This window comes from Bombina bombina, chromosome 12 (assembly GCF_027579735.1).
Source record: "Bombina bombina isolate aBomBom1 chromosome 12, aBomBom1.pri, whole genome shotgun sequence".
NCBI lineage: Eukaryota > Metazoa > Chordata > Amphibia > Anura > Bombinatoridae > Bombina > Bombina bombina.
This window is the reverse complement of record NC_069510.1, coordinates 107,745,319-107,757,956: the sequence shown is the minus strand read 5'-3', so window position 1 is coordinate 107,757,956 and position 12,638 is coordinate 107,745,319. Positions and strand designations below refer to the sequence as shown.

The window sequence follows — 12,638 nt, the reverse complement described above, 5'->3', positions numbered from 1 at the left end:
TCTGCGGTTCATATCCCAGGTATAGACAATTGGGAAGCGGATTATCTCAGTCGCCAAACGTTTCATCCGGGCGAATGGTCTCTTCACCCAGAGGTATTTCTTCAGATTGTTCAAATGTGGGGTCTTCCAGAAATAGATCTGATGGCTTCTCATCTAAACAAGAAACTTCCCAGGTATCTGTCCAGATCCAGGGATCCTCAAGCGGAAGCAGTGGATGCGTTGTCACTTCCTTGGAAGTATCATCCTGCCTATATCTTTCCGCCTCTAGTTCTTCTTCCAAGAGTAATCTCCAAGATTCTGAAGGAATGCTCGTTTGTTCTGCTGGTGGCTCCAGCATGGCCTCACAGGTTTTGGTATGCGGATCTTGTCCGGATGGCCTCTTGCCAACCGTGGACTCTTCCGTTAAGACCAGACCTTCTGTCACAAGGTCCTTTTTTCCATCAGGATCTCAAATCCTTAAATTTAAAGGTATGGAGATTGAACGCTTGATTCTTAGTCAAAGAGGTTTCTCTGACTCTGTGATTAATACTATGTTACAGGCTCGTAAATCCGTATCTATGGAGATATATTATAGAGTCTGGAAGACTTATATTTCTTGGTGTCTTTCTCATCATTTTTCCTGGCATTCTTTTAGAATTCCGAGAATTTTACAGTTTCTTCAGGATGGTTTGGATAAAGGTTTGTCTGCAAGTTCCTTGAAAGGACAAATCTCTGCTCTTTCTGTTCTTTTTCACAGAAAGATTGCTAATCTTCCTGATATTCATTGTTTTGTACAAGCTTTGGTTCGTATAAAACCTGTCATTAAGTCAATTTCTCCTCCTTGGAGTTTGAATTTGGTTCTGGGGGCTCTTCAAGCTCCTCCGTTTGAACCTATGCATTCTTTGGACATTAAATTACTTTCTTGGAAAGTTTTGTTCCTTTTGGCGATCTCTTCTGCCAGAAGAGTTTCTGAATTATCTGCTCTTTCTTGTGAGTCTCCTTTTCTGATTTTTCATCAGGATAAGGCGGTGTTGCGAACTTCTTTTAAATTTTTACCTAAGGTTGTGAATTCTAACAACATTAGTAGAGAAATTGTGGTTCCTTCATTATGTCCTAATCCTAAGAATTCTAAGGAGAAATCATTGCATTCTTTGGATGTAGTTAGAGCTTTGAAATATTATGTTGAAGCTACTAAGAATTTCCGAAAGACTTCTAGTCTATTTGTTATCTTTTCCGGTTCTAGGAAAGGTCAGAAGGCTTCTGCCATTTCTTTGGCATCTTGGTTGAAATCTTTAATTCATCATGCTTATGTCGAGTCGGGTAAAACTACGCCTCAAAGGATTACAGCTCATTCTACTAGGTCAGTTTGTACTTCCTGGGCGTTTAGGAATGAAGCTTCGGTTGATCTGATTTGCAAAGCAGCAACTTGGTCTTCTTTGCATACTTTTACTAAATTCTACCATTTTGATGTGTTTCTTCTTCTGAAGCAGTTTTTGGTAGAAAAGTACTTCAGGCAGCTGTTTCAGTTTGATTCTTCTGCTTATAATTTCAGTTTTTATTTTCATTATAAGATTTAAACTTTGTTTTGGGTGTGGATTATTTTCAGCGGAATTGGCTGTCTTTATTTTATCCCTCCCTCTCTAGTGACTCTTGCGTGGAAGATCCACATCTTGGGTAGTCATTATCCCATACGTCACTAGCTCATGGACTCTTGCTAATTACATGAAAGAAAACATAATTTATGTAAGAACTTACCTGATAAATTCATTTCTTTCATATTAGCAAGAGTCCATGAGGCCCACCCTTTTTTTGTGGTGGTTATGATTTTTTTGTATAAAGCACAATTATTCCAATTCCTTATATTTATGCTTCGCACTTTTTTCTTATCACCCCACTTCTTGGCTATTCGTTAAACTGATTTGTGGGTGTGGTGAGGGGTGTATTTATAGGCATTTTGAGGTTTGGGAAACTTTGCCCCTCCTGGTAGGAATGTATATCCCATACGTCACTAGCTCATGGACTCTTGCTAATATGAAAGAAATGAATTTATCAGGTAAGTTCTTACATAAATTATGTTTTTTTTATTTTATGATTCAGATAGAGCATGCAATGTTAAGCAACTTTCTAATTTACTCCTATTATCAATTTTTACTCGTTCGCTTGCTATCTTTATTTGAAAAAGAAGGTATCTAAGCTAAGGAGCCAGACAATTGTTGGTTCCGACCCTGGACAGCACTTGTTTATTGGTGCTGTCCAATCAGCAAGGACAACCCAGGTTGTGAACCAAAAATGGACCGTCTTCTAAACTTACATTCTTGCTTTTCAAATAAAGATAACAAGATAATGAAGAAAAAATGATAATAGGAGTAAATTAGAAAGTTGCTTGAAATTGCATGCTCTATCTGAATCATGAAAGAAAAACATTTGGGTTCAGTGTCCCTTTAAATGAAAAGAATGAACCAAAAAAACCATAAGTAATTGTTTTATTGAACTAAATACTAATGTGGAGTGTGCACGACTAAGTTATGTGATATCAATAGATGTGTCACTGTATCCTCTGCACTCATCATGAAGGATGGAGAGTGTCATATGGGTTTTATTATGAATAGCACAATCCACTTGAATGCCTCGATGCCTTCCCATTTATGTGTGAAACCCCTGGAACCGTTAATGTTACCACAGGTTTCTACAGAAAGCATTTTAGTAAAAGTATATTTAAAAAAATATCTTAACAGTTTCCTGTGGTGAATTCAATTCTGCACAAATAAAGAAGATGTCTAGTTCTTAGGGTGCTTTTCTGTATTTTTAGGGCAGTCAAGGTCTTCCTGGTCCGCCTGGATTGAGAGGGAAGCCAGGTCCTGCGGTACGTTCTGTTTTATTTTAATCACTTCTGGTTACAATTGTCCTCATATTCTTTTGTAAGCAGTTCAAATTATTTGCAAAAGTTTCCACTGGTGTTTCTTAAACCATTGATTTTTTTAATATAACTTTCCCCCAAATTGCTTATTTAGTAGAAACACTACTTAAAGGGACATAATACTCATATGCTAAATCACTTGAAACTGATGCAGTATAACTGTAAAAAGCTGACGGGAAAATATCACCTGAGCATCTCTATGTAAAAAAGGAAGATATTTTACCTCACAATCTCCTCAGCTCAGCAGAGTAAGTTCTGTGTAAAAAGTTATACTCAGCTGCTCGCAGCTGCAGGTAAAAAAAAATAAAAAAATGAAGAGATGAACAGCAGCCAATCAGCATCAGCAGTGCTGAGGTCATGAACTCTTTTACTGTGATCTCATGAGATTTAACTTAACTCTCATTAGATTTCATAGTAAACTTCCTTACACTGAATAGGGAAATAATATGAGAGTGCACGAGGCTCATCCTTTCAGCTGTCCCAGGACAGACATACTAATAATGCTGCTTAGAAATCCTTTACAATGGGATGTGGCTACTGAGAAACTTTTGAGGTAAAATATCTTTCTTTTTTACATAGAGATGTTCAGGTGATATTTTCTAGTCAGCTTTTTACAGCTATACTGCATCACTTTCAAGTGTTTAAACATTTGGGTATTATGGCCCTTTAAAGGGAACAGGACTCAGGGGACTGTCATTAGTGTCTGTCACAGTGTTGGAGTTTTTATACTTCTGTTAAACCAAATGAAAAGAAAGAAATGAGTAAGGATAGAGTTTTTAAGAATGCATCTTCCATTTTCTTTTCAGGGAAAACCAGGAGATAAAGGTTTTGCAGGTTTTCCAGGCCCTCCAGGTCCCGAGGTATGCTGTCTTGCCAGTATTTCCTTTTCTTTATTTCTTTTAATAAACACCTTTTTAGAATTGCATTGCCTAACTGGAAAAACTGAATATGGGAATACACAAGGTTTTACATCATACACTAATTTAACACAATTCGATAATAAATACTTTTATTTTGTCAAAAATATACTATTTTATTAAGCAACACGTCATACAAATGCTAAAGATTATACGTTCTTTTTCCTGTTATAACAATCCTTAACTTCGCTTTCTCACTACTAGCGTTTAGTTGACTATAAAATCCATAACGATTTCCTCTCTATTAATTCCTATGGTCAGGTTTCCTTTTTACATATTTTCCTTACATATACACATTCCCATAGTTTATTCTTTAAACAACATATTAAATATAACTGTGAGGGTCTCTGGAGATATTGATGTATCAGGACATATGCATTCTAGGAGATACATGCCCCTGAGATGTGGCCTGGAATTACAAGGCCCTGGTTTAAAAAGTCTGGGGACAATTTGGTGACTGAATATGACAATGTCCTTGGTACCTTTCCAACTTATTAGAAATTTAAATATAGCTTCTGTTTTTCATTAACTTAAAGGGACACTCAAGTCAAAATTAAACTGTCATGATTCAGATAGAGCAGACATTTTAAACAACTTTCCAATTTACTTCCTTTTAACAAAATGTGCACAATCTTTTTATATTTACACTTTTGAAGTCACCAGCTACTACTGAGCATGTGCAAGAATTCACAAAATATATGCATTTGTGATTGGCTGATGGCTGTCACATGATAACAGGGGGAGGGGAAATAGACATAACTATAAAATTTGTCAGAAAAAAATCTAATCATTTGAAGTTCAGATTAAGTGCTATTGTTTTGTCTTTTTATCATGCATTTCTTTATTATACAAATCTACTGTGTTGACTGGTCCTTATTATGACTGATTTGATAGGTAATGTATTCTAAGCCATGCCCTGAGAGCTTAGAGCTGTATCGCTATATAAAATGCACCACATAGCATTATATCATACTCTGTTTGCTACTCACTATTTGGAATAGGCTTTATGAATGAGAGGCTGAGAGAATTATCTTATCCAGTGGCACTCCCAGGGTATATGACATGTGAACTAGGTGTGTGGCTACCACTGGATGAGGGTTATAATGCCACAGCCACAAAGCCATCTTTTAAAGTACGTCACATATCATTGAGCATTTTATACACTTTTGATTTGGAGAAATACCAGATTTTTTTGTTGCAAGATACAAAGTTGTGAATAATTCTCTTGGTATCCTTTGTTGAAGGAGCAGTAATGCACTACTGGTAGCTATTTGAAAACCAATGACATGAGGCATATATGTGCAGCCACCAATCATCAGCTCCTGAGCCTACCTACGTATACTTTTCAATGAAGGATACAAAGAAAACTAAACAAATTAGAAAATAGAAATGAATTAGAAAGTTGTTTAAAATGGTATGCTATATCAGAATCATAAAAGAAAAAGAAAAGAATGTGTCCCTTTAAGGTAACATATTGTCTATCATTTGAATCTTCATATGTGATATAGCTGATGACATGGAGATACTACAATTAGTTGGGCACACCAGCAGATTTGTTGGACCTATAGTTCTTATCTGCCGTCAAAATCTGTTCCTATACAAACTCTTCTTTTATAGCCATTCATTGCATACCTCATAATACTAGAGCAGGGCACAGGCTTAGGGTCTTGAAGAAGAGCAATTTTGGATACTTGCATTGAATACTATGAAGTCTAAGCTATGAATTCCGAATAGTGTATTGGCTTTTACGTTGCTTTTTGATGGTGTACTAACTCAATATATTCTAATATTGTATGTACACATGTGGAAGTGTTGTGGATAATATGATTTTTTTTTTTAAATAAATGACAGCCAGATTACGAGTTTTGAGCACTATAGGGAAATTAACGACCGCAGCATTTTCGGCGGTATTTCACTCCCTATAGCGCTGGTATTTCGAGTTTAAAAAAAGCCGGGGCTTGCAGGCGATATGGCAGCTTTGAGCTCCATAACGCACACAAATACCAGCGCTGCTTTGAGCTGCTGTTACGAGCTTGTGCACGATTTCCCCATAGACAACAATGGAGAGACCCGGCTAAAAAAAAGCCTAACACCTGCAATCACGGAGCGTAAAGCTCCGTAATGATGCCCCATTGATGTCTATGTGCAATTTTTTTATGTTTAAACGTAACATAAACCCTGAGTCTAAACACCCCTAATCTGCTGCCCCCAACATCGCCGCAACCTACATTACTGTTATTAACCCCTAATCTGCTGTCCCCAAAATCGCCACAACCTAACTACACTTATTAACCCCTAATCTGCTGCCCCAATGTCGCTGATACTATACTAAAGTTATTAACCCCTAAACCTAACCCTAACGTAACCCTAACACCCACTAAATTTAACATAATTAAAATAATTCCAAATAAAAATTACAATTTATACCTAAATTATGACTATTTAAAAATGAATACTTACCTGTAAAATAAAACCTAAGCTAGCTACAATATAAATAATAGTTACATTGTAGCCATCTTAGGTTTTATTTTTATTTCACAGGTAAGTTTGTATTTATTTTAACTAGGTAGATTAGTTATTAAATAGTTATTAACTATTTACTAACTACCTAGTTAAAATAAATACACATTTACCTGTAAAATAAATCCTAACCTGTCTTACAGTAAAACCTAACATTACACTAAAATTAAATAAATTACATTAATCAAATACAATTAACTAAATTACAAAAAAATAAACACTAAATTACACAAAATAAAAAAGAAATGATCAAATATTTAAACTAATTACTCCTAATCTTATAGCCCTATCAAAATAAAAAAGCCCCCCAAAATAATAAAAAAAACCAAAATAATAAAACCCCTAGCCTAAACTTAACTGCCAATAGCCCCAAAGATATCAGCTCTTTACCTGGCAAATAAAAATAAAAACATCCCCCCAACAGTAAAACCCACCACCCACACAACCAACCCCCCCTAATAAAATTCTCTCTAAAAAACCTAAGCTACCCATTGCCCTAAAAAGGGCATTTGGATGGGCATTGCCCTTAAAATGGCATTCAGCTCTTTTACATTGCCCAAACCCTAAGCTAAAAATAAAACCCACCCAATAAACCCTTAATAAAACCTAACACTAACCCCCGAAGATCCACCTACAGTTTTGGAAGACCGGACATCCATCCTCATCCAGCCGGCGAAGTCCTCATCCACGCGGCAAGAAGTCCTCAACAAAGCCGGGAGAAGTCTTCATCCAAGCGGCAAGAAGTCATCATCCAGACGGGTAGAAGTCTTCATCCAGACGGCATCTTCTATCTTCATCCTTCCGACACGGAGCGACTCCATCTTCAAGACATCCGGTGCGGAGCATCCTTTTCATATGGTCCCAGCCGTTCACTGAAGGTTCCCTTTAAGGGACGTCATCTAAGATGGCGTCCCTTGAATTCCGATGGGCTGTTAGTATTCTATCAGCCAATAGGAATTAAAGGGTAAAAAATCCTATTCTATTGGCTGTTCCAATCAGCCAGGTTTTTTAGATATAATTTTATTTGGAGGGGTTGGTTCTGTGGGTGGTGGGTTTTACTGTTGGGGGGGGGGTTGTATTTTTATTTGCCAGGTAAAAGAGCTGATATCTTTGGGGCAATGCCCGGCAAAAGGCCCTTTTAAGGGCTATTGGCAGTTTAGTTTAGGCTAGGGGTTTTATTATTTTGGGGGCCTTTTTATTTTGATAGGGCTATTTGATTAGGAGTAATTAGTTTAAATATTTGATAATTTTTTTATTTTGTATAATTTAGTGTTTATTTTTTTGTAATTTAGTTAATTGTATTTGATTAGTGTAATTTATTGCATTTTAGTGTAATGTTAGGTTTTACTGTAAGACAGGTTAGGTTTAATTTTACAGGTAAATTTGTATTTATTTTAACTAGGTAGATAGTAAATTGTTAATAACTATTTAATAACTAATCTAGCTAGTTAAAATAAATACAAACTTGCCTGTGAAATATAAATAAAACATAAGCTAGATACAATGTAACTATTAGTTATATTGTAGCTAGCTTGGGTTTTATTTTATAAGTATGTATTTATTTTTAAATAGGAATAATTTAGTTATTAATTGTAATTTTTATTTGAAATTATTTTAATTATGTTAATGTTAGTGGGTGTTAGGGTTAGGGTTACATTAGGGTTAGACTTAGGGTTAGGTTTAGGGGTTAATAACTTTAGTATAGTGGCGGCGACATTGGGGGCAGCAGCTTAGGGGTTAATAACAGTAATGTAGGTTGTGGCGATGTTAGGGACAGCAGATTAGGGGTTAATAAGTGTATGTAGGTGGCGACGACATTGGGGCAGCAGATTAGGGGTTAATAATATTTAACTGGTGTTTGCGATGCGGGAGTGCGGCGGTTTAGGGGTTAATATGTTTATTATAGTGGCGGCGATGTACGGAGCGTCAGATTAGGGGTTAATACATTTATTTTAGTGTTTGCGATGCGGGAGGGCCTCGGTTTAGGGGTTAATAGGTAGTTTATGGGTGTTAGTGTACTTTGTAACACTTTAGTTCTGAGTTTTATGGTACAGCTTTGTAACGTAAAACTCATAACTACTGAGTTTCAGGTGGCGGTACGGATCTTGTAGTTATAGGCTGTACAGCTCACTTTTTGGCCTGCCAGGCAAACAAATAATACCGGCGCTGTGGAAGTCCCATTGAAAAAGGAATTTTTAAAAAGTGCGGTACTTATGTTGCGTGACGACCAAAAAGGTGTGTGGTACAGCTATACCTACAGCACCTGTAATACCAGCGGTAGTGAAAAAGAGCCATAACGATGCTTTTTCACTCATAACGCACAACTCGTAATCTAGCTGTGAGTAATTTGATTTTTCAGAAGTTTGTTTGGATTTTAGGACAACTGAATTCACAGTAGCGTTAGATCATTTTTGGCTTCTATTTTAGCACACAGAGTGAATGTGAATTTTATAGCTACCACTTTAATATTTTATTTTTTATACTGTTGATTGTGGCTATATTTATCAGTTAAGGGCAGTCCAGTTGTCTTTATTTCTGTTATTTAGTAGCTTTTTTTTATAATTTGTTTAATTACATGATAATTTAAGACCTCCCAACTGTCCATATTTGAGAACGATAGTCCTAAATTCTGAACTCTATCCCTCTGACACAGCCATTTGTTCCTGTTTGCAGCATTTACCTTACCCCACCCATAGACCCCCCGGGTTATACCCACAAACTTCTCAGACACACATACTAGCCACCCATACACTCCCATGACCCCACTCACTATCCACCCATATAAAAGGCAAGGCCTCTCATAACCTCCTGAGTCCTAATACCTAGCCACAAATGTTGAGAGATATATACGTTTGTGGATAACATTCATTAGATTCTAAGTAGTTCTTGTTTCTAAGTAATTGCACAGTGTTCCCTGTAAAAGATGGCAAATACAGGTTGAAAACCCTTTATCCAAAGTGCTTGAGACCAGAAAAGGTTTTCTGAATAGTTTGTATTTTGTAATATTTGCATCTGTAAAATGGGACAGTCTGGAGAGGGGATGGAACCAAGTGTAAACAACAATATCTTATGTAATTTAGGCAATAATTACATGTACCTTAAAGGGACATAATTCTCATATGCTAAATCACTTGAAACTGATGCAGTACAACTGTAAAAAGCTGACAGGAAAATATCACCTGAGCATCTCTATGTAAAAAAGGAAGATATTTCACCTCACAATCTCCTCAGCTCAGCAGAGTAAGTTCTGTGTAAAAAGTTATATTCAGCTGCTCCCAGCTGCAGGTAAAAAAAATGAAGAAATGAACAGCAGCCAATCAGCATCAGCAGTGCTGAGGTCATGAACTCTTACTGTGATCTCATGAGATTTGACTTAACTCTCATGAGATTTCATAGTAAGCTTCCTTTACCTGATTGGTGAAATAATATGAGAGTTCACGAGGCTCATCCTTTCAGCTGTCCCAGGACAGACACACTAAAATGCTGCTTAAAAATCCTTTACAATGGGAGGTGGCTACTGAGGAACTTTTGAGGTAAAATATCTTTCTTTTTTACATAGAGATGTTCAGGAGATATTTTCTAGTCAGCTTTTTACAGCTATGCTGCATCACTTTCAAGTGTTTAAACATTTGGGTATTATGGCCCTTTAAGGTAGTTTTATATCACATGTTAATAGTTTTGTATTCACAGTACCCTCAGAAAGATAGTACAGTGCTGTAATCAGAATGTAATAGTTGTTGTTTTAAATAATTATAGACCTTTATTTGCATTTTAGAACACAAAAAAAAGACACAGACAGAGAAGACTGTGACTTACAGGCAGGGAAAATAGTCATTTTTGATAATTTTATTTAAAAAACATCACCAAACATATTAATTAAGAGTTTGGATTTTGTAACTACTGATTTGGGAATTTGTACCGGTGTATCTAAACATACAATGTCATAATTTGTCACATGTGATACTTACCATTATACAAGATGGCTTGTGTTTGTGCATAACTAGGCATAACACTTTGCTATATGTGCATAAAGTGACGTCACTAAAGTGAACTATTAATAACGTGGAATGTCAGGGTAATTCTATATTACGGGAAGGCTCGGCTGGGGTATAAATATTTATTTTATTCCACTGAAGCCACTTCACTGACATCATACCTTGCAGACACTGTGCTCTGTGATAGGATGACTGAATTGCTCTTTCAATTAATGGATGAGATTTACAATCTCCTACAGTAACTTGAACCTGTTACAGAAATCTGCTTCATGTTAATTTCTTTCATTTTTCTTTGACATTTAAAAACATAGAAATGTAACTTAAACCTTATAGACAAGAGTTAAGCACTGCTCTGTTTTCCACTGTGCCCTTTAAACCTCAGGATTTTTGTTTTAATGTCTGGACTTAGCTGATTAAGTAGCTACTTTCTTGGCCTCATTACAATTGCAGTGAAGTTTGTCGAGTATAATTTTTAGCAATAACATTGAACATTGATCAACAAGCAAAACCCCCCTAAATGTTAGAATAGTTAAAATACTATACAAGCTCACAGTAATCCCCATTTCAGAGTCATGCCGGTCTATATATACTGTATATATAAACTATGCAGCCTTGCCAAGTTGCATTTATCATAGCTGATGCTTTCAAAGGGGTCTCTTATAAACTCCATGTGCTGTTTAGGGGTATGTTGACGTCACTCTGATTAGTTGTGGGTAGTGTTATGATTATGGATACCAAGTTTTTTAAAATATGTGACCTTTACTGATTAAAATGTATAGCTCCACTTAATTGCAATGAGGCAGAAAACGTTGTCCTTCCAAAAGCTGAGTTTTGAGCATTGGAATTATAAGTAAAGTAAAAATAATTTTATTTCTGCTATGATCATAACATATAATAGTTGATGGATGAGGGTGAATGGAAGAGCAATACGTTTTCTATATATTGAAATGTGCATCTTTAGAATTTGTCACGGCAAATTCAGTTCTTAGATGTGATGTAGGAAATCTGTATCTAACCCTTTTTTAAATGTGAGACCAATTTACAGCGCAATTTTGGAATTATGCGCTGTTCGCAAAAAAAACATTTATATTTGATTTCCTGAAAGTATAGTTTTACCATGTACTTCGGTTTTCTGACAAAACATATAAGGAGGTTCTGTGAAAGAATGTTTGATGTGTAGTGTAACTTGTGCAATCTAATTTGTGTTTATGTCGATGTACTATGTGAATTTGTAGGAATATCTAGTTGTATTTTAATCTGACTAACCAGTATGATCAGTAGGGATCATATACTGTACTTTAGCTGCACTTTACCACTGTATAGATAACCCTTATTGTTAGCCAGAGCTGGGCTAACTACCTCAATTAATCTGTATAGAGGTAGAGCAGAAAGAGGCGCTACAATAGTGCACAATCAGTGTTACTTTGTCTCAAAACACGCAATACAAAGTATACAGCACTTGAGAAGTGCAACAAAAGCCTGCTGGCTCTTTGTTAGCTATCCAGAAAGCTATCCTCTCGATATTATTAGGCGATGTCCCAGAAGGAGCTGTGCTCACATAGAGTCTGTGAGGGATCCTCCGAGTTCCGTAGGATACAGTCAGGAATCTCTTTGATGCGTTGAAAAATGGATCGTAAACAGCGGGTGGGAGCTGAACACAGTTAGCTATAGCGGATTCCAGATAATGGCTGTTTACTATCCATTTTTCAGCACATCAAAGAGATTCCCTCACAGACTTTATGTGAGCACAGCTCCTTCTGGGACATCACCTAATAATATTGAGAGGATAGCTTTCTGGATAGCTAACAAAGATCCAGCAGGTTTTGTGGTACTTCTCAAGTGCTGTATACTTTGTAAGTATAACTTGTATTGCGTGCTGTGAGACAAAGTGACACTGATTGTGCACTATTTGACGCCTCCTTCTCTCTACCTCTATACAGATTTCTTACTCTTGCATCGCCATTTAAGATTCTGGAAGACGTTTGCAGCCTCCGGTCTCTAGCAATCTTTATTTGTTCGTTCAAGCTATACAAGAAGGGCTTTGTTTGGCACACGTCTTTTTTTGGCACGTTTTATAGACACTGGTACTCACAAGTATAGTTAACACTTGATTTATGTTATATTTGTTATGATTATATGTTATTGATTATATATGACAGTTATAAGAGCTGACTCAACACCATCAGCACACATCTACATTATTTCTGCAGATCACTGTTCCACTCATTAGAGAACAATTGTATTTGGGTTTTTGAACGTATTTGTGTATTTTCTGTACACTTAACATTGGTGTTGACATTAGTCTACATC

At 36.4% G+C, this 12,638-nt stretch overlaps 1 protein-coding gene across 1 annotated transcript in view; it reads left to right on the top strand.

Moving 5' to 3' along the window:
* The window catches only part of COL27A1 (collagen type XXVII alpha 1 chain), a 591,531-nt gene that overhangs the window by 242,093 nt on the left and 336,800 nt on the right, over positions 1-12,638 (top strand). Inside the window, exons 18-19 of the mRNA XM_053696152.1 lie at positions 2,789-2,842; positions 3,703-3,756. Of these exons, the coding sequence (XP_053552127.1) occupies positions 2,789-2,842; positions 3,703-3,756 (108 nt within the window). The remainder of the gene's footprint in view (positions 1-2,788; positions 2,843-3,702; positions 3,757-12,638) is intronic.